Raw genomic sequence first — 27,977 nt, forward strand, 5'->3', positions numbered from 1 at the left:
ATTTGATGATATTAAGGAATTTTTTTTAATTTGTATATGTATAGTAATAGGACGGTGGTTATACTTCTGTATAAGAACTCTTACCTTTCAGTGATACATACTGAAATTTCAAATATAAATAAAAATTGGAAGAATAGTATAATGAATCTCCATAATACTGCTGTAGAAGCTGGGAGATGGAGGCATGGGGATTCATTACACTATTCTCCCTATTTCTATTTCCATTTGGAATTTCCAAAATGAAAACTTTTTTGCTTTAGTTTTAAAAAACAAACAAAGAAAGAAAAACAGGTCCTGGCTCATTTTTTCACCTTTTAAATTCCTTCCTTCCACAGTGCGAGCGTGAACTGACTGATCAGTGTGAAAACATGGGACTTAGTGCATCCACTAGTTTTCCCCCTACTAAACCCCATCAATTTTCAAACCTTATTTGTTTTTAGTTTAAAAGTTGTATTACCATTATTGGTTCCTGGGAATGCTGAAAAGTATTGCTGCTTTCTCTTCAGGTTCTGGGATCTCCAGCTATGGCAATAACCCCCAAGATGTCCCCAAAGCCTTTGAGGACTGCATGCAAAAAGTCAAGTTGCAGATTCCAGCCCAACTCCACGGGTCCACCCGCATCCACCTGGGAGCCACGGCTGGGATGCGCTTGCTGAGGTAAGGGCTGGAATGGCTCGAAGCAGCCCCTTTGACCAAAAATAGGCAAGAATTTGCTGAACCTTGCCAAGAATGTAACTATTTCTGGGAACAAATCTGAAAGGAAGAAGCACATATTCTGCCATAAATTTAGGCTTTAAAAGGTTGGGAAACTTTCAGTCCTTATTTTAGTACCCATAAAGAGATGGTCCTAAAATTGATTCCCTTTCCCATGGTGATTTTAGTGAGAACTCTGGGAAAAAAAAAAAAAAAAGGAGGAAACATGAAATCTGCTCATGGGGTGCACTCTAGATCTTGAGAAAAGTAGAGGCTGCTTTTAACACATGGTCTTTTGACACTGGTTACCAACCAACCCACTAAGTGCACCCCATTGCGATGTAGCTTCTACTCATGTACAAAATGTCACTGAAAACTGTTTCTAAATAGTGGAATGTTGCCCTTCAAATCAGTCAAAGCCTTTGGAGTTGTTATGAAATGAAAATCTCATTTCATTCAACCGAGCAGTTTGCTCTAAATTTGTGGCCAAGTTTTTGAATGTTCTTTCTCTTCGTTTTTTTTTTTCCTCCATTATAGTAATTCCTTGAAATAAAAGAAAAATAATTCAGAGAAGAAATATCAAACTTAAATCTCTTCAGGGTAGAGGCTGCCCCAGGCTTTGGAGATAATGCTTTAGTAGAAGATGATGCTCATTTGCTTCAAAGTCACTTTGTCTATGACACCCAGTAATGTAAAACTGTGTATGTGAATTCGGCATGAAAAAAAACAAAACATAAAGAAACAGAGACACTTTGTCTCTGATCACATTGGGGAAAAGAAAAATCATGAAGGGCCCCTTCCGTTGGATTTTGCCTTTTCCTTGAGTTTTCGTGTCCTTGTTTCTACTCTGATGTCTTGGTAGAGTGTGGAAGGCACTCAGATTTCTTTGCTAACTATTGGAATCTTCAGTATGTTTCAAAATTATTGAGTTTCCCTGAAATAGAAACAATCTAGGTATTCTTTCTTTCTGTCTTTTTTTCTTACAAAAACAATTCTAAGGAACCCAACTTTTTATTCATGGCTTTTTCCCCAGTCCTCAGTGAGAAATAATTAAAACACTCTTTAATTTATAGCCCTTGACAAAAACCATAGAACAAGAAAGCTTACCACCTTGGAGAAAAGTGGATATCCCATTTGAATAAATTAAATAGTAACTATTCCTTGTACAATTTTTCTGATGGTGATCCATTTCTTCAGAGAAACTAGCTGATATTTTAATTGCCAGAAAAGTCAAATATAGAAAAACAATTAATGAGAATCGGTTGGGATGGGAACTGATAAAACTAGGAAAACGGAATAATTTTACAATTAGTGATAATTTGCCACCTAATTGGAATGGATTTCTGCTAATAGCATTGCTATTTCTTCTTCCTGAGCCAAGATTGAGCCCATTGACAAAAGGGAAAACAATCTCCCAAGCGAGTTTCTTCCATAGGGCAAAATGGCAGCAGATGAATATAGATATAGATATATTAATACTGTGCTATGGGCAATATAATCATGCTGTATTGCCACTCTTCCATGGGTCAGAACATTGGTATTTTTTTAACCCAATGATGGCCATTTGTCCCAAAGTAGATATTCCTCATGCTGAAGCCCTTTGGAAGAATGAGGTAGGGACAGCGAAAAATTCAACCCTCTTCCATACCGCCTTCTTCCTAAGCTGCCCTTCCTTTTGGCTTCTTTATATGGTGCCCCCAAGAGATTATTTCTGCCACTCCTATGCCTTCACCAATTTCTTCCTCTGCTGATCTGAGACAGCAAGAGTGGTTAAGTAGGGAGCTCCTTTGATTAGTTGGCTGCTAGAGAGTAGGACAAGAACAGGTCTGGTGGGAGAACAGGTGGTATTTTTACTGGAAGCTCTTTTCCTGCTTGGCAGTTTGACAGGTGACAAGTGCATCTTGCTTTCACGGTTGCCCTGGGAAGCTTCAACTTGCAAAAGGGGTTGCTATGTATTGCACACATCTGGAAAAAGTCCCTTCCAGCAGGGGGTGGTGGTAGGGTTTTATTTTCACTGGAGTGAGACTATTTTAAGACTGTGTTGTCAGGGCACTCAGCCTTTTGTGTTCTGTGCCTTGCATAGGTCGCAAAATGAAACAGCAGCTAATGAAGTCCTTGCAAGCATCCAAAACTACTTCAAGTCTCAGCCCTTTGATTTTAGGGGTGCTCAAATCATTTCTGGGCAAGAGGAAGGGGTATATGGATGGATTACAGCCAACTATTTAATGGGAAATTTCCTGGAGGTGTGTGGAAACAAATGCATGGTTTTTAATCTTGCTGTTTATCCTGTCCCATGGGGGTGGTAGCTTAAGCAGAGGTGCATGCCAACAGGGACATCTATCCAGTGTCATTCCCATCATGTAGTGTATTTGGGAAACACCTATGAGATGATAGCTGAGAAAAGACACTTACATATCCCTTTGTATAGCTGGGGCAAAAAGCTGGGTCATAAACAGAACCAGATGAAAGAGGGAGGGGGGATAGCATCACTTTATTAGTTTGTAAGAAATTGGTGTGTGTGTGTGGGGGGGGTGGGAATTAAATCTAAAATTGGGCTGAGGGTCTCTTTTGAGGGGCAGCTGGAGAATGATCCCTCCAAGAGGCTCCATGGCCATCTGTAACACAGAGAGCCCCCAGCTGCTCTGCTTTCCAACTCATTCTGTGTCCTCAGGTCTCCTTATACTCCATTCCCCATACTCCCTGCTCCTTTGATGCAGAGAAAATTCAATTCCAAGAAGCAACCATCATGTTGCAGAAGTCACACGCTGAGGGCACCCAGGCTATATCTAGTCCAAGACCTGTTTTTTGTTGTTGTTCTTGTTCCTCTGAAATGAATTTAAAATTTTGAATTACTTGCCAAGAGTTAATATTTGGGTAATTTCACATAAATATCTACATTCTAGTTTCTCTTGACCAAAAAAAAAAAAAAAAAATTCAGAAGACACAGTCACAGTGGACTCACATTTCTGTATGGCAACAATTGACTGGACAGAGTGCAACTCATGGACTCTCCAGTTTGCCACAGTCCCCACCACTCCCTATTATGCACACACCTAATCCACTTCACTCATATATTATTCATTTACATTGTCTGCCCAGCCCTTGTTAGTGTTTGAGTTCACCACCCTAGAATATATAAAAGGAGGGATGTGGCCCTGAATGCCCAGCACATCATATTTCATAGTAATAGGAGATGGGTCTTGGATGGAGAATCCTGGGCAAACAGAGATAGTGCCTTTGGCCTTTTTTCTCGCTTCCTCTTCCTACTGTGCAGAAGAACCTGTGGCGTATGTGGGTGCATCCGCATGGAGTGGAGACCACAGGCGCCCTGGATTTAGGTGGTGCCTCCACCCAAATATCCTTCGCAGCAGAAGAGAAGGTGGGACTGAACACCAGCGGCCTCATGCAGGTGTCCCTGTATGGCTACGTGTACACACTCTATACACACAGTTTCCAGTGCTACGGCCGGAATGAGGCTGAGAAGAGGTTTCTGGCAAGGCTCCTTCAGGTACCTGGGCTGGGGGTGGCAGGTGTTCCCTGAGCGGAGGGGAGGGTGCCCTGCCTTCTGTTTCTGTCCGCTCTATTCCATTTGGGAGGCTGATGGAACACAACAGCATTTTCCAGTTTACTCCTGGGGGTTCAAGGTCTTGGCCTGTTTTATTGACACCTTCCAGCACATTTGAATGAGCAGTCCTGAAAGTTTCAGAGCTCCAGATGCTTTGTAAATGGTTCAAGACCTGAGCTCCCTTTATGGACACAAACTGTTTTAAGCCAATTGCTAAATAAGCCTGAGAATTTTGGGACTCCCCTGGGTGCAGACAAAATAATAAAAGTTGCCACCAGAGAAATGCTTGCTGACAGGGGAGAAGTCAGAGCCCGTCCCAGGCTCAGCCTCCTTTTAGATGGATCTATATTAGGCAGGCTTGATGCCCTTTACATAGCAGGATTTTAGAGCAAAGTAATTCCATCACGTAGATCAGTAATTCATCTGGTGACTGTTCCAGGGCACAGATGGCTACTTTAGACATCAGCTGAAATGCTGCCGTTAATATAAACTCAATGGCAGTGCAGTGTGTCTGTGAGGACATTAGTTCCATGGATGAGCCCCCAGACCCCAGACTAAGCTCCAGTGCTCAGGGGCCATCAATCTCAGCCGTGGCTGGGCTGCTAGGAGGGTCCTTGGCTCCCTAGGAGGGTGGGAGGCCAACCAGAGGCCAGAGATCCTGACTTCTGATGGGACCATGGGCAGGGGATGAGGGCCAGGTCTGCCAGTGCACAGAGAGGGCACAGCATCAGTGGGTGAACCAACCCCCCACCCCAGCCCACCTTGGTCATGGAGAAAAGGAGCAACCTTTCCCAGCCACTGGACTGCAGAAAAATTGGGCTGATTTACAAAAATGTCATCTCCAGCAGGTTTCTTCACACTCCTGCATATACCATGTGGTCATGCAAGGGTGGGTTGTGGAAACTTGTCCTCCAGTTCTAACCTCCTCCCTAAAACTTCTCTCTGAGCTTTACAAGAAAGGCTGGAGCCCAATACATATGTGTGTGGCATTTATTGTCTGGAGAGGCTGAGCCCTCCCCAGGGAAGGACAGATGTGAGAACCCTATAGACAGTCCTTGGCCACTCTTCCCTGGCTAAAAATCTCAGCTCCTACCCTAGACTTTCACACCCCACTCAGCTAAACCAAGCCCCACCCGTAATCTGATCAACCCCCTCAGCCAGCCATGTAGCAGTTATCCGTTGTTACTCAAGCAGGCTGCTCCCGGGGATCTCAATACCCACTGCTCTCCACGACTTGCTTATTAAAGTATTTCAACCAACATGTTTCTTTCTGGGAGAAAAGGTCTGCCAAACCCTGTTCTCTCCATCCCCTCTTATTCCTAGCAATGCTTAATGCCCCATTCCCAGCTTTGGCGCTTGTTGGGGGAAGGCTCTGAATTTCAGACAGACAAAGGGGGACAGCTGGAATCATCCCTTTTCCTGGGAGAGTGAGGGCCAGGGAGGCTAATGTCTTAAATTTTGGCTGGTCCTGTCTAATGAAAAAAAATATACATATTGTATGTATATATAATATAGATATATAGTCACACACTCACCTACAATGTTTATTAAAGAATGATTATGTATGAATCCAAAGTCTACAGGAGAGAAGTAAATACTTTGCTTTTCTGAGGTCTCATTTAGCTTTGGGAATGCAGGTCTCAAGATGTGAGCCCAGGACAAGGGGCAGAGGAGGGAGACCCCAGCCTCTCACTGTGGACACCTCCCCAGGTGACGGGGTGGGGTGGGGGAGGTGGGAGTGTCTCTCCCACTTGCCTGATAACCTCCGGATGCCTGTGAGGGAGGCTCTGTCCCAGAGCCGTAGACTTCCAACTCAGGTGAGGGGAGGGATCCAGGTGTGATGAGGTTCACTCACAAATGCATGTCCAGACCCACCTCACCAGTCCTTTCATGTGCCAAATGTATGTGTTGCCAAGCCCTGACTTGGAAGTTACAGCATGAGGACTGGCTGAGTAAATTAAATTCTAGCAGTCTGATTTCGTTTTCTCGTGTAGAATAAGAGGCTTCCTTGTGTACTGAGAATGATACCTGGATGTTTTTGCAAATTCATTTCTTATTAACAAACTTCCAGGTGCCCTGGGGTCAAGCCTCATTCTGACAGCAAGTAAGACATTCAGGACATGCATTCACTTTCTTCCTTCCCTTTTTAAGGAAGATTTTTCTTCCAGTCTTAAAATAACACATGTTCAGTGGGGAAAAAAATTAGAAAACACACACTTTTCTGTATAAAGAATAAAACAAACAAACAAAAAATGCACAGAAATAACCACTATTAACATATTGTTCCAGAATTTTTTTTCATGCAATTATATGTGCATTTACAAATCTGGCCTCATATGTATATTGTAGTTTATATCCAACTTTTTTCCCCCACCTAACAATATATCATGAGCAATTTCCTGTGGTAGTCCTTTAAATATCCTTTGAAATTAAGATTGCATGGGTGTATAATGTTCCAAGCACCATCACTTCAAAAGAAAAACTAGACTGGTTATTTTATTGTAAAAGAAAGTGCATTATTGTAAATATTTCAAACCATAGAAAAGGGTGTTAGAGTAAAAATCAAACAACCTCTCTCCAACCCCATTCTTTGAATGTCACCATTGATCACAGCTTGCTGTGATGTTCTTCTGTGCTTTCCAGTTCAATCTATAATGTATCTTCTTTATTGTTTAATAATCCATAATTTGTCACCCATTCCCTCCCTGATGCACAGCAAGCTATGTCCTGTTTTGTTGCTATAACAATAATACCATGAACTTTCCTGTACATATAAGCTTATGAACTAGTGATTTTTCTTCTGTAGGATAAGGTCGAAAGAAAGGTATATTTTTTTATTTAAATGTACAAAAGCCAGGTAATTTTTCAACAGAACTAAAACCATTCAGATTCCCATCAGCATGTTGTGATGATTTCTGATTTGCTATATCTTATAATGTCAGCGATTCCTAGACATTCCAGTAATGAGTACTTAGATGATGAGAATCTGTTTCTGGACTTTCTGGTCTGTTGTGTTCTTTTGTTTGTCCACCTTGGGCTGATAACATACTGTTCTAGTTGCAATAATTTCTTTTTCCACTCTCAGACATTTATGTTGAACTTCAAAATCATTTGAAATAGTAACAAAAATTTTTTCATTGAGACTGTTTGAATTGCATTAATTCACATATTAATTTGATTTAAAAATGGTTTATTAATGATACTAAGTATTCTATCCAGAATTATAGAATTCTTTCCTTAAGTTCTTGTTTGTGTCCTTCAATAAAATTTGTAGCTTTCATCATTGTCCTGTATCTTTTTAGTTCAATGTAGTTTCTACGTGTGTCTTTTCAATAGTTTCTATCAGTATTGAGAATGGTATATATTTTTTCTGTTTATAACTGGTTTTACCTCTAAAATCAGATTACTCTCTAGTTTTCCAGTGGTCTTTTTTTTCTCTCAAGCTCACAGGTAGATTTTTTCATGATGATTTCCTGCAAACACTAAATTCAGTGAAGATTTGTTGAATGTTGTCATGTCTCAGTAATTTGACACATTGGCAAATTATATTTAAGGAATACCATAACGAATAATTCAAACATGAAGGGGAGAAGACAACAAATATTTACTGATCTTCTCTCTGGGGCAAGCCAGAAATAAAGTAATATTTTAATCAATGAAATATATGTCACATTTGGAGGGGATACTAAGTAACTGGTTGATTGAGTTTATTTTTCTTCTCTTTCAACCAATATTTCAGCCATAGAGTGACCCTGGTGTGTTATGTTTTACATTAAACATGTTTCTATTGTTTTGGAAATAATAGATTTTCTTCACAACATTAAGGTAGAAAGGGGCTTATTTACCTCCTCTGCAGAATCATATTAAGACCTTTCTTGAGAGACACTCAGGTGAGTTACCTTGGATGAATATTGGACTGTTAGAGGGTTCTTTGCAGAATCCTACCACTGATCTTTGTTAAATGATTGCATTATTTTAACGTGTGCCTCAGCTTTCAGTTTCCTCAACAGTGAAATGAAAAGTTTGGGCTAATTAGTCCGAATCAACATTTTCTGTAGGGGAAGCAGTATGACCTGGTGGCTTTGAAATTGGACATATCTGAGTTCAAATCCAATTCCTTAGAAAAGAGAATCCATAAATAGAACCAAATGCATTTTTGAATTTAGCATAAGATAAAGGGAGCATTTTGCATCAATGGATGAAAGACTGGATTGTTATCTTGAGAAAGTCAGATCTCTACCTCAACCTTTATACCAAATAAATTACAAATGGCTCAAAGATTTATGTATAACAAGGATAGTCATTGTAGCATTGCTTGTAATGGCAAAAAAAAAAAAAAAGAAAGAAAAAAAAAGAAAGAAAATCAGAAACAACCTAAATTTTCATCTTGAGAAGATTCCCTAAAAAATTATGGTGTATTTGGACAGTGGAATACTCTGCAGCTATTAAAAAGAATGAGGATGTATCCCCAAGATACATTTTAAGTGAGTAAAGCAAGGGGCAGAAGAGTGTGTCTAGAATGCTACTATTTGTGTTTGTTTTTAAAAAGGGAGAGAGGGGAAGGAGGGAGAAAATATATTTGTTTATATATATAGATCTCTGGAAGGAAACACACACAACTGGAAGAGCAGTTGCCTCTGGGAAGGGGAACTGGTAGCTGAAAGTGGGAGGGAAGGAGACTTAATTTTCATAATATAGTTATCTGTGCCTTTTGGATTATTTCACTAAATGAATAGATAATTTATTCAAAATGATGAATGAATCTAAAGACACTTTGTTTTCTCATCAAAATGGAATTCATCAAACCTGCTTCACCGGGCTATTGTAATGGTGGGATCAGACAGTGCGAGAGAGCCTAGCTTTGTGCCTGGCACATGCAGTAACTGACACCCCTGCTCCCACCTCCACTTACATCATCTAAACAGCCTGGAAAGCATCCTCAAGTACACTCATGCAGATGTCTCTCATGACATTCAACAGTAGCAATAGTGAGAATTGGCAAAAAGGAAACACTTGGTCCTTTATAAAATAATGTGTTTTTTTTTTTTTTATACCTCCCTCATATCTACAGAATTCTCCCACCAAAACCGACCTCATCAACCCCTGTTACCCTCGGAATTATACTGCCACCTTCCCCATGAGCCACATATTTAACAGCCTGTGCACAGCAGACCTGAGCCCAGCAAGTTATCACCCTGATGACATCATTGCTTTTGAAGGAACTGGGGACCCCCTGCTGTGCAGGGAAAAGGTGGCTTTCCTATTTGACTTCAAAGCTTGCCAAGATCCAGAAGCCTGTTCCTTTGATGGGGTTTATCAGCCAAAGGTTAAAGGGCCATTTGTGGTAAGAGCAAAACCCACTGAAACCTTCCATTGTCCTTTTTTGAATATTTATTGTGCACCTTCCTGTTTCTCTCTTGCTGACCTGTTTCCCCCTTTCCTATTCCCCACCTCCATATTATATCCCATTCAGAGAACCAATTTCCTCTGTACTATTTACTTACAGGCTTTTGCAGGATTCTACTACACAGCCAGTGCTCTAAATCTTTCAGGTAGCTTTTCCTTGGACATCTTTAACTCAAGCACCTGGAATTTCTGCTCACAGAATTGGAGTCAGGTCAGTATTGAAATAGAAAGGGTCAATGTCAGTACAAAACAGTGTAGCAGTGTATGTTCTATGTGTGTGCGTGTGTGTGTATTCTGAATTTGAGCTTTATGCTCTCCTACTTTTCCACTGATCTGTAAAAGGGGTGTAAAAAGGGAACCCAGCTCATACCGTGTTGTAGATTAAAGTTCTAACCACATACACAATGGTTTGAACAGTGTTTGGCCCATACTAAGCACTGAATATATTTTAGAGATTACTATTATATGATATTGAATAGTGATATTGCAATTACTACATTATATAACTGCATTATTATATAGTAATTTTTATTATTAAATTCTGGATGATATGATTTTTTCTAAATATCATGGCTGACCTAAGGTGTTCTGAAATGTGCCTTCTAGACCAGGCCTGCCTGCCCTGCCTTTCATGTGTTTTAACCTCCCTTTCAGCTCCCGCTGCTGCTCCCCAGGTTTGACGAGGAGTATGCCCGCTCCTACTGCTTCTCAGCCCACTACATTTACCACTTGCTCGTAAATGGATACAAATTCACAGAGGAGACCTGGCCACAAATACATTTTAAAAAAGAAGTAAGTCAAAGCACAAATCATTTTCTTATCTTCCTCTCAAAGTAAAGGTTTTGTGTATGTATGTGGAGGAAATGTAGAAGATGAAAGGGTTTTGGTGATTTAAACTTCCTGGTGGAAACTGATCAGAGTTGGATCACTTGTGGGCTTCCCAGGAGAAGAGATAAAAGAGAATTCAGAGGAGGAGGAAAGGGTTAGAAGCCAAGAGCCAGTGGACCGTGACTCTTCCAGGGCAGGGACTTGTCTTAATATTTTCATATTCCTAACACAGGGGCTGGAACATAGTAGGTGCTTAGTAAATGTTGAATAAATAAATATGTTAAAGACCTGAGACTTTTCTCCTGAAAAGAAGCTGCAAATATAACTTAATAATTTTTAAGATGATAGTAATTAATTGCTCTCCATTTTACACAGATGTCAGAATAAAATACAAATGTTAGAGCATGAGGAATTTGTTTTAGCATCAAGTAAGAATTTCCGCTTTGAATGAGCCTGCGGTCACTGAAGTCACTAAAGAAGATTTGGGGTTTGGGGAGGATCTTTTTTGTGCAGGGTTGGATTATATATACACAGGGAAGACTGTCAAGTGTCGGAATGGTCTGAGGCTGGAATCGCAGCTGTCACCAGGTGACTGTTTGGGAAAGTGGCCTCTGGGCCCTGTTTTCAGGCATGACCAAGCCTTGCAAATGTGTTCAGCCAACACTATGTTCTCCAGGTTGTGGGAGGGTTTTCTCATTTCAGGAATATCTGATGTGAAAGAAGCCTGAACAATGTCTGGAATCAGTCTGTTCAATACCAGCTTCAGCAGTAATTAGGTTAAACCAATCAATATCCTGCGTTAGGCCTGTAACTGTCTACTCTTACATGAATAAAATTGAGTAATCTACAAAAAACAAGAATGCCTGGAGACATATAAGGACTGTTTATGGCATGTACCCTCTAAGCTTTGCTTCTAATGAAACTAATTACCAGTAAAGTACATTTATACATAGGGAGGATGGCTCTCCATTGAATAATTTGGATGGATATAAAATTCTAGGTTTAAAGTTCCTTTCCTTTAATCATCAGGCATTTTATGTCCAGCCAGATTGGAATTCAAATGTGAAGGCATAAAATGACTTCAGAAGATTTTCCATAGACAGTATCACATTGAAAATATTTTTGGAGGAAATAATCAAATAAGAAGAGAAATAAATCCAAGATATAGTGCAAGAATGTAAGAAGTAAGAATAAATTATGTTGTGACCTAAATTTTAAATTAAAAAAAAAATGAACACCAAAAACAGAGAAAGTTTTCATCCATAACAACCCAGAAATGAATTATAGAGAATGTCCAGCGTGATGGTGTGAGGTAGGTGCGTGGTGATAGGATACAGGGACATAAGAGTGGCCCAAAGTTCTCATCTTGTAAAGGAGAAGATACAGTTATCATTTTTAAGGCAATAAAGGACAAAAAAAGAAAAATGGAAAAATGGCACTAATTGAATTTTAAAAGATGGTAGAAAAAAGTCCAAATATGTCAATAATCACAATAACATAAATGGACTAAACTTACCAGTTAAAAGGCAGATGTTTTCAGACTGGATTTTGAGATATCAAGTTAGAAGCTGTATATAAAAGAAATACTTAATGCATAAGAACATGGAAAAGTTTAAAGTAAAAAAAATGTTTTAATCTAGTAGGTAAACACTAACTCCCCCCCTCCAAAAGCTGGTATCTAACAAAATAATCTTTAAGACAAAGAGCATCAGTTGAGATATAGGGGGTTATAACATAATGATAGAGTTCAATTCACTAAGGAGACTGAAAATTTTAAACATTTATACAACTATAAGGAACTACCAGAAGAAATTGTCAAAGTCTGTTTCCCATTTGGACTGATCCCCTGTTCTTAGAACAGGCCCTGGGTTTAATAAACCACTCACTACCCTCTTTCTTTTGTCACAAAGAAACTGTACTCTATTGTACTCTTGGACAATAGAAAAACTTTCACTGTTACTAACTACGCCTTCTTCACACTTGCCTGTGACGAGGTTGTGAGGATCAGTTCTTTTGACTGTTTTCTCTGAAGTGCTGAAGATTGGGCTCTTGAATCTTTGTCACCTGACCTGGGTTCTAGCCCAGTCTCTGCAGTGTCTGAACTTGGGTGAGTCCTTTGACCTCCTTAGGTCATGGTTTCCTGTGGGGGTTTCATGAGGGTGACAGTGGTGCGCCCAGGTATGTAATCCCTGCCCTGTGCCCTGCCCTGAGAACTGAGCTGTCTGCTCTGCTCCACAGGTGGGGAATAGCAGCATTGCCTGGTCTCTTGGTTACATGCTCAGCCTGACCAACCAGATCCCAGCTGAAAGTCCCCTGATCCACCTGCCCATGCAGCCACGTGTCTTTGTCGGCATCCTCTCCTTCTTCGCAGGGGTGGCCTTGCTGTGTCTGGCGTTTCTTGTGTACTTGTGCACAGTTTCCAGGATACATAGGAGCTCCCAGCATGCATTTGACCACACAGTGGATTCTGAGTGAACCTGTGAAGCAACTTCTGGAGCCCGAGGGCTGTCTCGAGCCAGGGTGGGTGGCACCAGGCAATGCAAGAAAAATGGCTGCCTTCAGGAAACACAACTGAAGTTAATGCCCAGAGCATATGCCTCTCAGTTATTGATTTCTGGCAAAGCGCCCCTTGGGGGAGCCCTCAGATCTTCTGTGCACATTGCTCCTCCAGAGACTCCACCACCCACCTGCTCATCTACTGGGGAACATAGGGGAGACAGGCTTCCAAGGTCAGGCTCTTTATTCCAAGCCTCTCCAGAGGATATGACAGTTTGATGATGATGAATTGACCTCATGGTTCAGTTTTCCATTTTTCCTCCTTCAGCATCCCTCCAGTTTGGAAACTGGTGGATATCCGTTAAGACCATTTGACCCAGTCAGATGTCTCACTGTATATGGCTTCCTCCCATTGGTCCGTAAAAAGGTCTTCCTTGAGCAGTCCCATAAACATTAATCTTCCTCAGATCTGTAAAATGTAGTACCTGGGGACTCCTTTATCCCAAGGGCAGTGCCAGACCTCTATTATGCAGATAAAACCTGAAGCACAGAGACACACAGAAAGTCTCCCAGAAAACCGCAGGATATTCCTGAAGTGGAACCCCCACACAAGGCTCTGATCACTAGATAGCAATGTGTGTATCATTATCCTCATCTTCCCATCACATTGCTATGCCCTCCAATAAAACACATTTAGTCCTAGCAAGGTTATGGCATCAGATCATATTTCCTTTGCTAGGCTTTTGCTTAGGGCTGCCTTTCCATTACTAGTACGGTCTACCATTCCTACAGGTATACTTTATGCCTTCATAAGACATCCTTACCAGTTACTTTCCCAAATTGAAGGCCTTTCTGCATAGCAGCCACTGGTCATGACTGGGGAAAGAAAAAGCTGCAGGAACACTGATCACCAAAGTGGGATGGGAAAGAACTCCAGCAAGTGCACTGATTACAAACTAAAACTTAACATTATTTCAGATTGCTGTTTGTGACAGTATCCATATATGGAATAAAAGACTCATTTTATTCTGACTTACAGTGTGTATGTTAACTTGCATATAATACTCTTTCTTTTAAGGATTCAAGGTATTATTTATGAGAGGAATTTTTTTAATTAAGAAAATCATGCTTTAATTTCACCTTCATTCAAAGTGCTTTCCCTTTGATAAACCTTTGGTGATAATTGAATCAACATTCCTTTACTTTTTTGACATTCAAAGCCTCTGGTATAGTCATAACCTGCCCCTCATTTCTTGATTCTGCTCTGTATCCCAAACTGCCCCCTTGCTCACATGGTCCTCCCTACCTAGGCTGCAGGTCATCCTCCCACCCATCCAAATGATGCATATTTCTAATAGTCCAATTCAGGCTCTATATCTTCTTTCTCATTACATACACACACACACACACACACACACACACACACACACACACACACACAGATGCACTTATCTACCTCCAGGATCACTTTTTATAATTCACATGAATTCTTATATTATTTATCTTTGTTTATATGGCTTGTTTCTAAAATAGACTGTACGCTACTCCAGGGCAAAGCCTGCCATTCATTTCCATTCATTCAATAAACAGACATCTAAGAAACATCTACTGTGTGCCTAATGCCATGCCAGTGTGATCTTGGACTTGGATAAGTGCTACGCCTGTGGTAGATATGTGACTCATTTGTAGAATGATGTTTCCATAAATGGTTGCAGGGTGGGCAATAATCTATACAGGTATCAGGTAAAAATACCATTCAAATCACTGAGTCTGCAAGAAAAAAGAGAGCAAAAGCTCCACAAAGACAAGTCCTAGTCAATTATTCTATTCCATTTGGGGACTTGGAATAAAATGAAGTATTTTAGGTTTTGTGGCATACAGCAAAGAATTATTATCAGATGGATCGTCTTGAAATCTGCAGTTCAAGAAATATATCTAGTACTACTGTGGTAGACAGAATTCTAAGATGGTTCCCATGAGCCATCCTGGTGTTATTTTCATGATTTTGCTGTTACATGGCAAAAGGGATTTGCAGATGTAATTAAGTTTACTAATCAGCTGACTTTAAAAAATTATACAGGTAGGCCTAATCTCATCACATGACCTCTTTAAAGGCAGAACATTTTCTCCAGAAGAGGAAATCGGAGGAATCTGAAGCATGAGAAGGATTCAGTGTCCCATTGCTGGCTTGAAGATGGAGGGGGTCATGCAGATGAGAGTGGCTCTAGTTGCTGAGAGCAATCCCCAGATGGCAGGTAGCAAGAAAATGGGGACCTGAGTCCTACAACTGTAAGGAACTAAATTCTGCCAACAACCTGGATGAAATTGGAAGTGCATTTTTCTCCAAAACCTCTAAATAAGAGCCCAACCTAGTAGGCACTTTAATTTTGATCTCGTGAGACCCTAAGCAGAGCACCCAGTTGAGCTCACTTGGATTTCTGACCTTCAGAACGGTGACCCAATAAATGAATGTTGTTTTAAGCTGATATATTTGTGGTAATTTGTTATGCAGCAATAGAAAACCAATATAACTACAGAACCCCAAGCATCAAGGGTCCAACCCCCACCCCCCAGGTAATTGCATTTGAAATATATGTGGAAGATAAAAGTGATCAGGTATCATAGATGTGTCTGTTCCTTATAATAACCATGCAATAACCATGCAATATTTTACAACAGGTAAAATAATTTGCCAACACCACCTACTAATAAGTGTTTGCGGACACAGGGATTGGGAGTTGAGATTCTAGCATGGTTAACTTGAAGCCCCTGGTCCTCCCATTACATCATATTGCCTTTCACCTAGTAAGGTGGTATTATGTGGTAGTTAGGAGTGTGACTTCAGAATTTTGTAGTCCAACATTATCACTCATTTACAGACACCTGATTTATGACAGTGGTGTCACTTCAGAGCAGTGGGGTAAAGATGTGGGGCAACTGGACATTCACTGGGAAAAAAATGAAATTGGACCCCTTCCTTACACTATTTTCAGAAATCAATTTTAGATAGGTTAAAGACCTATTTGTGAAAGAAAGATAAATTTATAAATGTTTTAGAAGAGAATATTGGAGAAAATTAACCATAAGAGAAAAATTTATGTTTAATTACATTAAGAACTTCTATTTCTCAAAAACATCACAAGAAGAGTGAAAAGACATGCCACAGAATGGAAAAAAGTGTCTAAAACACATATAACTGATAAAGAACTAGTTTTCAAATTATATAAAGTACTCCTACAAATAAAGGAGAAAAAGGACAATCCAGTTTGTCTAATAAAGTTGAAGATACACATACCAAATGACCTGGTAATTCCAGTCCAAGATACAAACCTGAGAGATATGTGTTCTTATGAACACCAGAATACATGTGTAATGATGTTCTTAGCAGCAAATGAGATGCCAGTCAGTAGTAAAATGGATGGATAAGGATGAATAAATAGTGATATAACTGTACTAGAAAATACCAAACAGCAACGAGAACAAGGGAACTACAGATACATGCTTGATATGCATGGCTTTTATGAACATAATGTTGAGTGTATAAAGCAAATCATAACATATATATATAGTATAATCCCATTTATATGACGTTAAAAACAGGCAAAACTAAATATAGAAGGTAAAACTGTAAAGAAAGGCAAGGAAATGATTACCCTAAGTTTGGGGGTAGCTAGGACCTGTGTTTGGAAAGGGACGGATGGGGCTTTTGGGGTGACAGTGATGCTCTACAACTAGGGAGTAGTGATAGGTATTCCCTTTTTCCAACCACTTATGCCCTTTCTGTATGTGTCATATGACACTTAATAAAATTACAGATCTTGGCTAAGTCAAAAATATGCCACCTTTGCTACCTTTGTGATCTTCACAAAGACTTTTAACCTCTTTGAGCCTTGATTTCCTCATACATAAAATGGGGATAATACCCACCTCATGGGATAGTTATAAGAAAAGATAAGTATAGTGTTTAGCTATTGTCTGGCAGAGTATAGCCAATAAATGCAATAAATCAGTTTAAAAAAAGTATTTCTTTTACTTATTCATTCATTCATTCATTCATTCACTCATCTTACATTTACTGAAAGTCTACTATGTGCGAATACTGCGCTAAGTGACTGAGGTAGTAAGACAGTAAGATAAACTTATTTTCTCTTGGAAAACATGAGACATGAAGGCCCTCTGCTGGAGCCGTGGAGAATATTCTTCCCAGGTTTAATAAAAGATGCTGAAAAAAATAAACTAAAAATGCTTTAATATAAAATCTGAACATCTGACTATTTGATTATATCAAGGAATTACTGTTAATTTTTGTGTGGGTAAGACAATGGTAGGGTGGATTGTTGTGTTTTGTTTTGTTTTTAAAGACTCTTTATCGTTTAGATACTTGCTGAACTATTTCCAGATGAAATTATATGTCCAGTGTATCAGTCATGGTTTAGTCACACAAACAGAACCAGCAGAAGATTTATATTGAGATTTATTACAAAGAATTATCTTACCGGATTATGGGAGCAGGCTAGGCAAGCCTGAAATCTGTAGTGCAGGGAGTCAGGAAGGGCGGGTTGGAACTCTCAGGCAGGAGCTGAAGCTGCAGTCCACAGGTAGAATTTCTTCTTCTTCAACCAAGCCTCAGCTCTGCTCTGAAGGCCTTTCAACTGATTGCATCAGGCCTACCCAGGTTATGTAGGATAATCTCCCTTACTTAAAATCAACTAATTATTGGCTTTAGTCACATCTACACAAGACCTTCACAGCAACACATGGATTACTATTTGATTAAATAACTGGGAACTGTTCTGTGTGTGTTCACAATTTTCTACAAGAAAAACTTTTAGGTTTTTCACAACAGGTTTGCTGCCAGAACACAGGTATCATGAAAATCATCACTAAATCTTAAGCCAAAATGGGAAAGGAAAAGACTCATGTCAACATTATCATCATTAGACATGTAGATTTCGGGAAGTCCACTACAACTGGCTACCTGATCTGAAATTGTGGGGCAATTGACAAAAGAACCATCAAAAAAAATTGAGATGGGAGCTGCTGAGATGGGAAAGGGCTCCTTCAAGTAGACCTAGGTCTTGGATAAACTGAAAGCTGAGCATGAGCCTGATATCACCGTTGATATCTCCCTGTGGAAATCTGAGACTGGCATGTGTTAACGTGACCATCACTGATGACCCAGGACACAGAGACTTTATAAAAAACTTGATTACAGGCACAGCTCAGGTGCTTGTTGCTAAGGGTGCTGGTAAATTTTAAGCTGATATCTATAAGAATGGGTAGTCCATGAACATGCCCTTCTGGCTCACAGACTGGGTGTGAAACAACTAATTATTGGTGTTAACAAAATGGATTCCACTGAGTCAGCCTACAGCCAGAAGAGATATGAGGAAATCATTAAGGAAGTCAGCACCTCCATTAAGAAAACTGGCTATAACTCTGACCCAGTATAGCATTTGTGCCAATTCCTGGTTGGAATGGTGACAGCATGCTGGAGAAAAGTGCTAACCTGCCTTAGGTCAAGGGATGGAAAGTCACCCTTAAGGATGGTGATGCTAGTGGAACCACGCTGCTTGAAGCTCTGAATTATATCCTGCCATCTACTTGTCCAACTGGCAAGCCCATGGGTCTCCCCCTACAGGATGTCTACAAAGTTGGTGGTATTGGTACTATCCCTGTGAGCCTAGTAGAGACTGATGTTCTCAAACCTGGGATGATGGTCACCTTTGCTCCAGTCAACATTACAGCTGAGATTAAAGTCTGCTGAAACGCACCATGAAGCTTTCAGCGAAGCTCTTCCTGGGACAATGTGGTTTTCAATGACAAGAACGGGTCTATAAAGGATGTTTGCTGAGGTAGCATGTCTGATGGCAGCAAAAAAATGATCCACCAATGGAAGCAGCTGGCTTCTCCGCTCAGGTGATTATCCTGAACCATCCAGGCCATGCTGGATTGTCACACAGCTCACATTGCTTGCACCTTTGCTGAGGTGAAGGAGATAGATTGTTGCTGTGGGAAGAAGTTGGAAGATGGACCCAAATTCTTGAAATTGGTTGATGCTGCCATGGTTGATAGGGGTCCTGGAAAGGCCATGTGAGAGCTTCTCTGTCTTCCTCTGCATATCCTGTTTGTGATGTGAGACAGTTGCTGAGGGTGTCATCCAGGCAGTGGAGAAGGCTACTGGAGCTGGCAAGGTCACTAAGTCTTCCCAGAAGGCTCAGAAGGCTAAATGAAAATTATCCATTATATCTGCCACACTAGTCTTACTCGGTGGTGGAAGAATGGTCTCAGAACTGTTTGTCTCAATTGGCTATTTAAGTTTTATAGTAAAAGACTGGTTAATGATAACAATACATTGTAAAATTTACCTTCAGAAGGAAAGGAATGTTTTGTGGACAATTTTTTCTTTTGTGTGGCAGTTTTAAGTTATTAGTTTTCAAAATCAGTACTTTTTAAATAGAAACAACCTAATAAAAAATCTGTCACAGAATTTTGAGATCCATTAAAACAAAGTTTAATGAGAAACCTGTGTCTTTTGAAAAGTCAACCCTGAATTGCTTAGGCAAAAGACTTAGAGTTTCCTATTATCTATTTTTTGGTGTTCCATCTGCTGAAATCAGATAAGAATTTGATAGTTCAGGGTTAACCAAATTTTTTATGGAAGGAATTGAGGTGTTTTTTTCCACCTGTGTCTAACGGGAGGAATCATCACTTAAGCTGATACAAGTACTTTAAAAGCTCACTGGAGTGGTTTGTCAGTTGCAAGCAAAGAGTAACTTGTAATGTTTATAAACTACATTATAAGAATGCCATGTTCAATAATAAAGGCCATGTGTTGCATACAGAATTTAAATTTTGTGTAGTTATATCAATATTGAATAAACTTGAGAGTTAACTGTATCTAGGTTCTGGAAAAATAAAGATGCTAGAAGTTGAATAAAGTTTTAAAATATACTTTAAAAAACAGAATCTCACTGCTTTATATTTTATATATTTGTTTCTGGATCTTTTTTCCTACATATTTTTACATTGTTACGATCATGCTGGACTTAGAATTTTATATCTTTCTTACTTCATAGCATTATACCATTAGCACTTTCATGACTCATTAAGGGGATTACTCTTTTATGCAAGTAGGTTAGCAAAGTCTTTTCTGATAAGGTGACTTTTTTTCCAATTCAGTTTTATTGAGATATATTCACATACCCTACAATCATGCACAGTGTACAATCAGTTGTTCCTAGTACTATCATATAGTTGTGCATTCATCAACAAAATCAATTTTTGAACATTTTCATTAAGTTCTTTGATGTGATCTCAGACATTCCACATGTTTCAGACTGGTGTACGATGTGTATCCAGTCACAGAAGTCCCCCAAACAGTTGTTCAGACAGTTCCTGGCTATTTACCAGCTGCCCTAGAGGAGTAATTAAATTCCACACTTCGCCACTCCGCCATCTTGCCCTGCCCCTCTGATAAGATGACATTTGAAAAGACTTGAGGTAAAGGGGTCAGCCATTTGAATATCTGGTTGAAGAGCATTCTAAGTAAGGAAACAGCTTATACAAAAACCCCAAGGTAGAAGCATGCTTGAGGTATGGCAAGGAGGCCATGTGATCGGAGCTGAATGAACAACCGAAAGAGCAGTAGAAGATGAAGTCAGAGAATTAACAGGGAGTGGACTATGCAAGGGGCTGCCACTGGAGGATTTTGAACAAAGGAGGGGCATCTTGCTTCTGTTTTAATGGATTTACTCTCTATCTTCAGGGAGATGAGTTAGAAGGTGGTCAGAATAATCCAGGCTTGGATGAGAGGGGTAGTATGTGAAACTATGAGTAATGGTCAGATACTGCACATAGAGCCAACCAGATTTACTGATGGATATATGGAGTGAGAGGAAGAAAAAGGGAGGAGTCAAATATTATTCCAAAATTTTTGGCCTGAGCAACTGGAAAAAGGTGGTCGGCATTAACTATGATGTGAAGACTTCAGGAGGAGCAGGTTCACTGGGGGGAACACTGGGAGCCAGACTGCTTTCTAAAATGACTGCTCACAATTCCACCAGCACAAATCTATAAGCATGAAGAGAACAGGAAAAAAACAAAACAAAACAAAACAGCAGCGACATTTCAACATTTTGGAAGCTAAAGCTAATGGACCCGTGGTAATTGACTTAGCAGACCCAAGAAAGCAGAATTGCTCAATTTAAAAAGCTGCATCCTCAGAAGGCTCAGAAACTCATGGCACCATGTACATATGGAAATTGGGTTGGAGGACATAATATAAAGAGGATTCATTTAAATCTATTTAAGAAAGAATCCCTAGTTCACTCCTCTGAGTCTTCACTAATGGGTGGCTGCTTCCCCCAACTTCAGAAACTAAACATAATGACAATTAAATGCTGTATATGATCCTGGATTGGATCTAATAAAGAAGGAGAAAAGCCCCAAAAGGATATTATTGGGACTTGTGAAAAAATTAGAATATAGACTGTAAGCTTTATATCAATGTTAAAGTTCTTAAACTTGATAACTGTACTTAAGGTAATTACATAAGTGAATATCTTTATCCTTAGGAAATGTACATGGAAGTTTTATGTGTTCAAGAAGCACCATGTATTCAATCTATTCTCAAATGTTTGGAAAGTAGATAAATAGATAGACAGATGAGTACATGACAGATAGATGAGGATGGCAGACAGATTAATAGATGATAGGTAGATGATAGATAGATAGAATGATTCAGCAAATGTGTCAAAATGTTAAAATTGGTGGATCTGAGGTATCAGCGGGGGGTATATTGGAGTTGTGTGTATGAGATTTATATTATTTTTTGCAACTGTCTTGTAGTTTGAAATTATTTCAAAATAAAAACTTTAAGGAAAAAATCTATGTATTTTACTCCATGGAATCATACATTAATTTTAAAAAATGAGAAAAGGAAAAGCTTAATCTGAATTTTTGAAAAAAGAAGTCAAGAGAAAAAGAACATGAAGAAAAGCAAAAAATAAAATAAAATAAAATAAAAAATAAAGGGGAAATACGTGGACTAGACCTTCCAGGCCAGGATTTTGTACATGGAGGCTGTTTCCTGCATAAGCAAAACAGTGTTTTTTCAACCTTATATGGTTCCTCTTCTCAATAATCTCTAAGAATATGTCCTTGGTAAAATTATTTAAAAGTTTAGGCCCCAAATTTATACTTTCCCTTCATACCTCCTCTTATACTAACTCATTCTTCAGGGTTTTGTTTTGGCTTTTTGTGTCTGTTTTTTTAATACTGAGTCTAAAACAGCACTTCTTATTTGCCTTTAAATGTCCTTTCTTGGGTTTGAACATAAGCCCCTGGCTAGAGTTCTGTGGTGTTTGAGGAAGAAGTCCATGTTTGCCGTCTACACACTCAATGAGTATTTATGGCTGTCTGTCCAACCTCTCCTAACTTTGCCATTCCAGACGGAAGTCTTAAGATAACTAATCTCAGCTCACTGCTGCCCAAATTCACAGATGTGATATTAAATGTTTCTTTTTTGCTTTTTTCCATAGTACTAGCACTAGAATGTCTGATTTTTAGCAAGCCACATAGCCGAGAAATAAAGACTACATTTCCCAGAAGTGTTTGCTGGTAGGTGTGGTGATGAGGAACAGGAAGGAAGCAGAAGTTTCCCTGAGGTGCCTACCTGGACTCCTGAGAAGACAGTGGGCAGATACCTTTTGCCTTCTTCTCTATCCTGCTGCCTTCGTGTAATGGCAGGAGCTATAGGCTTTGGGTAGTGAGAATAAGGGCCACCTCATGGACATTAGGGATGGAGAAGGAGTGCACTGGGTCCTTGAGCCAAGGTACTAGGCCAGCCCAGAACTGCCCATAAGAGAGGGAAATAAATGTTTGACCAGTTCAGGTCACAGTTACTTAGAGTTTCTATAACTCATAGTTCAAATTGGTGCAAACTTCCCCTCCTCAGTCATTTTATTTGCCCTCCTGATGCCTTTTCTGGGTCTCCATTTCATGGGGCCGGGTGATCAGAATGGAATGCAATCAACTTCACATTCATGTGTAGCCCACATGTCTTTGTTCAAGTTTCCTGGGCTCTCAATGTACTGACCCTTCTCAACTCCAGTCTGTGAATGTATCTTGAAATCCATTCTTTCAAAATTGTTAGTAGAGGTTTTTCTTTCCAAATGTCTGAGGAGGGCTTTTGTGCACAGAATGGACTATTGACAATCACCTCAACTTAAAATAGTATTGCTTTTAAAAAATAAATTTTACATTTAAAAACCTAGATTTTTCTTAAACCTTTGATTTCAACTTATAAATCTTGTTATTCTATTTTATATCTAGTAATTTTTATATAAATTAGAAACAACTTTAGCTAGCTCTATGATTAATCTTCAACTAAATCAAGTCTAAGAAATTAAATTTCCAAAAACATGGCACCACTTGAAAGTCTTAATTAAGTTTTCTGAAAATTTTAAATTTACCTCATAAATGTCATGTATTTCAATTTTTCAAGCATTTCATATGCCTGGCATGTCAGACTTATAAACCTAGCCAACCTTTATGATAAATACCAAAGAAAGACATATAAAGACATCAAATCAAACTTACAATGTAGTAAATCAAGTTCTAAACATTCTAAAGTTGTCTACAAATCTAAGCAAATTCTCAAAAACATTTCAACTTAAAATTCAAAGTCTGAAATCAATTACACATTTTGATTTGAAATTACATAATGAATCTTAGATTTTCTTAAACATTAAAGATACTTTCATGAAAATACTCAGAGATCAACTGCTTTTAATGCATAATGTTACATTTATGGTTTAACGTATTTAATCATGGCTAGATGCCTTCCTTGGATTGTAGAATCTCTCACTCAACTTTAGGATTACAGCCTAGATCATGGGTGGGCTGAGACAAATGGGTCAAAGGTGTAGGATAGCAAAATAATTACCCACAGGCCAGATGTCTAAGAGCAAGACACAGGTTCTGGCTCCACATATGTCAAAGATGATTCTACCCAAGCCACAGGTTAAAGCTTGGAACCTTCTATCTGCTCTTTCAACAAGGTGCTTCAATCCTTTCATATAGGATTTAGTTTCACAGTTAATGAATTATGTAATTAATTTATTGAACAAATAGTGATCGAGGGCATTCAACTGAATGAGGCAATGTTTGAGGCACCTGGGTTACATCAATGAACAAAATAAAGTTTTCTGCCTTCCTGGAGCTTAAATTTTAGCAGAGGTAGAGTGGGGGGCAGATGATAAATAATAAATGTAATAAAGGAGTGAATTATTTTGTGTTAGACGATGGTAGACTCTATGGACAAATGGAGATTCAAGAGTGCTGGGTTGAGGGAGAGGGTGCAACTTTAAGCAGGATGGCCAGGATAGGTCTCACTGAGAAGGTGACATATGAGCAAAGACTTGAAGAAGATGAGGGAGTGAGGCAGGAGGATGTCCAGAGGGAAAGTGTTCTAGGAAGAGGGAACAGTCGGTACACAGGTTTTAAGGCAGGAGCTTACTTGCCACACCTGAAGAACAGCAGGGAGAGACCAGTGTGGCTGGAGAAAATGAGCAAGGGGGAGAGAGAGACAGGAGATAAGAAAAGAGAGTGACAAGGGGTCAGATTGTTAAAGGCCTTGTTGGCCAAGGGGGATACTGAGCAGTTGAAGTGTCATGATTGGACTTAGGTTTTAAAAGGATCCTTCTGTTGCTCTGTTAACAATAGACAGTAGAGTGAGACCATTTAGGAGGCTGGATTCCTACATAACAAATTTCCCCAAAACTTAATGAGTTCAAACAACAGCATTTTATATCTCACAGTTTCTGTTGGCCAGGAATCTGGGCAGAGCTTAGCTGGTTCCATGGACTCAGGGTCTCTCACAGTCTGCAAGGAAGATATCAGCTAGGACTACAGTCATCTTGAGGCTCTACTGGGGAAGGATCTGCTTCCAGCTTCACCCGGGCAGTCATTGGCAGGATGCAGTTCTGTGCAGCCTATTGGACTGAGAACCTCAGTTCCTGACTGGTTAGTGGCCTTCATTTCCTTGCCACATGAACCTCTCCATAGGGCAGCTCACAGGATGGCAGCGTGCTTCTTCCGAGTAAGCAAATAGCAGAAAAGAGAAAGAGAGAGGTCACAGTCTTATAATCTAATTTCAGAAGTGACAGCCCATAACTCTTGTCATATTCTATGCATTAGGTCCAACCATCTCTCAAGGGGAGGTAATTCTGCAAGGCATGAATACCAGGAGGTGGGGATCATTGGGGGCCATTTTAGAGGTGCCTATCACACAGGCTATTGCAGTTTTTCAAACGAGAGGTAATAGTGGCTCCAACCAGGAGCCATGTTAGTAATGGAGGAGGGGAGAAGTTTTCAGACTGTAAATATATTTTAAAGGTAAAGCCAAGAAGATTTCCTGTCTAATTGGATGTGGGGTGGGAAAGAGATGGGTCGGGGTGACTCCAAGGTTATCTGGCCTGAACAACTGGAAGGATGCAGTTGCCAGAGACCCAGGGAAGACTGTGAAGGGAGTAAGATTGGGGGTGGGGGTGCTGAAATTTAAGAGCTCCAGTGAACTTAAGTTCGAGACGACTGGTGGACAACTCAATGCATCCTGAGTCAAGTTTCCTATTTTAAGGAACACAATATGCATGGTGGTTGAGAACATGGGCTCTGGGTCTGAATTATGCCACTGACTAGCCATGTGATTGGGGACAAATCACTTAACCTCCCTGTGACTATCTTCTTGCCTGTACATCTTGGGATTTTGTAAGGATTAAATGATTTGTAAAGCACCTAAAAAAGTGCCTGTTGTTGGCTGTTAGTGTTATGAGGGTTAGCCATACAAATATTTTCTCTCCCCATCTCAGTCTATGTGTGTCTGTGTATCTGTGTGTGGCTGGTTCTCATCAATTCTGTAGTTATTTATTAACAAAATTAAGATCTTTGTCTGTCCCAAAACTGAAGATGCCTTCTGGCATGCTTCTGGCCAACCATAGGCTCTCAGCAAATAAGGACAAGGGGGCAAGGACTCTGCTATTATTTCTCAAATACTTGAAGATATTACAGCATTTTTGTTAATTTTACGTGTAGTAGAGGTTATATTTCTTTTTTTTTTAAAAAAAAAAAAAACCTTTATTTTAAAATTTTGGTTACAAGTTTCATTTTTTTCCTTAACAAGTCTACTGTTTACTCTTCTCAGGATTGAAAAAAAAAAACAAAACAAGATTCTAAAGAATTAAACAACAAAGGAATGTCAAGAGAAGGGCACAACTGCCCCATTCTCAGAGGTATGATAGCTATTCCAGTTTAATACCTAGCTTCAAAATAAAATGAATTTATATGTTCTAAATGAAATGATAATGTACATCCACCATCTTCATCTGAGTTTGTTAGAACTTGCAAAGACATAAAGCTTCACTTAAGCTTGGTAAAAAACTCTAACAGGAATGATGGCCGACCTTTATGTAGTGCACCTTACAGGAATTTTTAACAATCAAAACACAGTAATAATGCCATTAATATTGAAGTCCTCAATTTAGAATCTGTAACATTCTTCCATCAAGGGGGGTAAGGGGAAAATTCAGTCCAATGAGTCTGTCTCAAGATCTTCATCTCTTGTTTGCTCCACTTGTATTCTCTTTTCAGTAACTGGATTAATGCTTTGAGCCCAAAATGAGATATATTTTTTATTACTGTAGATTACATGTTGTTTGGTGCTCAGTTTCCGTTTGTTCCTCTTGTTTGTGTTTTCTATCTGCTGCTTCTTTCTCATGTTGGCTTTTCATCATATTCCTTCTATGAGCAGCCTGAAAGTTTCTTCCACCTTTTCTCTTCTTTTCACCTTTTTGATCATCTCCTTCTTCTTCTGAATCAGAGGTTGTTGTAACCCCTGCTTTAGCTAAATTTTTCCTTTTTGATTCAACTTCTTTCTTCCCCTCTTTTTTGTCGGACTCTTTTCTTGGCTTATCTTCTTCCTTCTGGCCTTCTTCATCCTTTTTAAGCTGTTTTTTAGGTTGTTTCTCCTCTTGCCCCTTTTTCTTACTTTTGTCTTCTTCAGTTACCATGTCACTCTCTGAAGGACAAGGTTGTTTTACCATTTTGGGTCTGCCTCTTGGTTTTGGAATCTTGACTTCTGTAGCTGCAGGTCGTCCTCTTTTTGGGCTCACTTTTAGATTAACAGATGCTGTTGCTGTTGTCACTACCCCTGACTCCTCCGTTTCTACTTGTTTTTCTGCCTTTCTCTTTCTCCCTCTTCGGGCAGCCTTCGTAGTAGTTACATCAATTGCTTTACTCACATCCTCGTTACTGGCTTTTTCTTCATGATCAGTATCCTCCTTTGAAACACTGGTTTCTTTTTCTTCAGCTTCAACATCAGATGATACATTTGATTGTTTAGTTGAGGCCTGTTGACTTGAAAATTTAACTTTCGGATTGTTATCTGCCTCCCATAAACCTTCATTAAAACCTTTTCGTTTATTTGGCTTGCCGTACTTTTCCTTATTTTCAGAGTAAGGAAATATGTCCTTTGGTCCTAAAAAAGCAGTCTCATGAGTTCCAAAAAAGAATATAGGTAGTTTGTTTGTGGGTGGCTTTACAGCTCCATCAGGAGCTTCATCTCCTCGAGCTGGCCAATGGGGATAACCTTTCATCTTGGCGAAGATGAGGTCTCCAGGCTTGAAATCGCGAGTCATGTTTCGAGGGTGATGCCGCGGGTCCCAAGGCCAGGAAGGAGCTGCGGCGGTGCGGGAAGCGAGGGGATGCGGGAGGAGGAGGAGGAGGAGGCCTCCGGGCGGCCGGACGCGCCTGCCGGGGCCGCGCGCACTAGAGGCTGCTGTTGCGGGTCGGCCGCCTCCGCCCGCGTCCACGCAAGCCACCTGCGCAACCAGATGCCGCAGAGTATCTCAACCGCCCGGAATCACGACCGCCGCCGCCGCGCTGCTCGAGGTTATATTTCTTTTAAGAGTCATCCTGGCAAGAAATATAT

General features: G+C 39.8%; 2 protein-coding genes and 1 pseudogene across 6 annotated transcripts in view; 2 read left to right on the forward strand and 1 right to left on the reverse strand.

The window, feature by feature from the left end:
• Positions 1 to 15,380, forward strand: part of ENTPD3 (ectonucleoside triphosphate diphosphohydrolase 3) — a 34,378-nt gene extending 18,998 nt beyond the window's left edge. For 2 of the 5 annotated variants that reach the window (XM_037828833.1, XM_037828837.1), the window contains exons 5-11: positions 507 to 657; positions 2,777 to 2,936; positions 3,968 to 4,201; positions 9,330 to 9,602; positions 9,765 to 9,875; positions 10,319 to 10,456; positions 12,731 to 14,024. In XM_037828833.1, coding sequence (XP_037684761.1) covers positions 507 to 657; positions 2,777 to 2,936; positions 3,968 to 4,201; positions 9,330 to 9,602; positions 9,765 to 9,875; positions 10,319 to 10,456; positions 12,731 to 12,967 — 1,304 coding nt within the window. In that variant the 3' untranslated portion in view covers positions 12,968 to 14,024. Of the gene's footprint in view, positions 1 to 506; positions 658 to 2,776; positions 2,937 to 3,967; positions 4,202 to 9,329; positions 9,603 to 9,764; positions 9,876 to 10,318; positions 10,457 to 12,730; positions 14,025 to 15,068 lie in introns of those variants that run through there. The other 3 variants (XM_037828839.1, XM_037828841.1, XM_037828842.1) reach the window with 3 other exon arrangements.
• A 2,653-nt stretch (positions 15,381 to 18,033) lies between these two features.
• Positions 18,034 to 18,828, forward strand: LOC119526603 (annotated as a pseudogene).
• Positions 18,829 to 26,447: 7,619 nt separating this feature from the next.
• On the reverse strand, positions 26,448 to 27,684 carry LOC119528198 (PC4 and SFRS1-interacting protein-like). The gene is made up of 2 exons (XM_037828848.1): positions 26,687 to 27,684; positions 26,448 to 26,652 (listed from the first exon to the last, which is right to left on the reverse strand). Exons 1-2 carry the CDS (start codon positions 27,682 to 27,684, stop codon positions 26,574 to 26,576), a joined length of 1,077 nt encoding a protein of 358 aa, XP_037684776.1. The 3' UTR covers positions 26,448 to 26,573.
• Between the last annotated feature and the right edge of the window lie 293 nt (positions 27,685 to 27,977).

Source organism: Choloepus didactylus, chromosome 1 (assembly GCF_015220235.1).
Source record: "Choloepus didactylus isolate mChoDid1 chromosome 1, mChoDid1.pri, whole genome shotgun sequence".
NCBI lineage: Eukaryota > Metazoa > Chordata > Mammalia > Pilosa > Megalonychidae > Choloepus > Choloepus didactylus.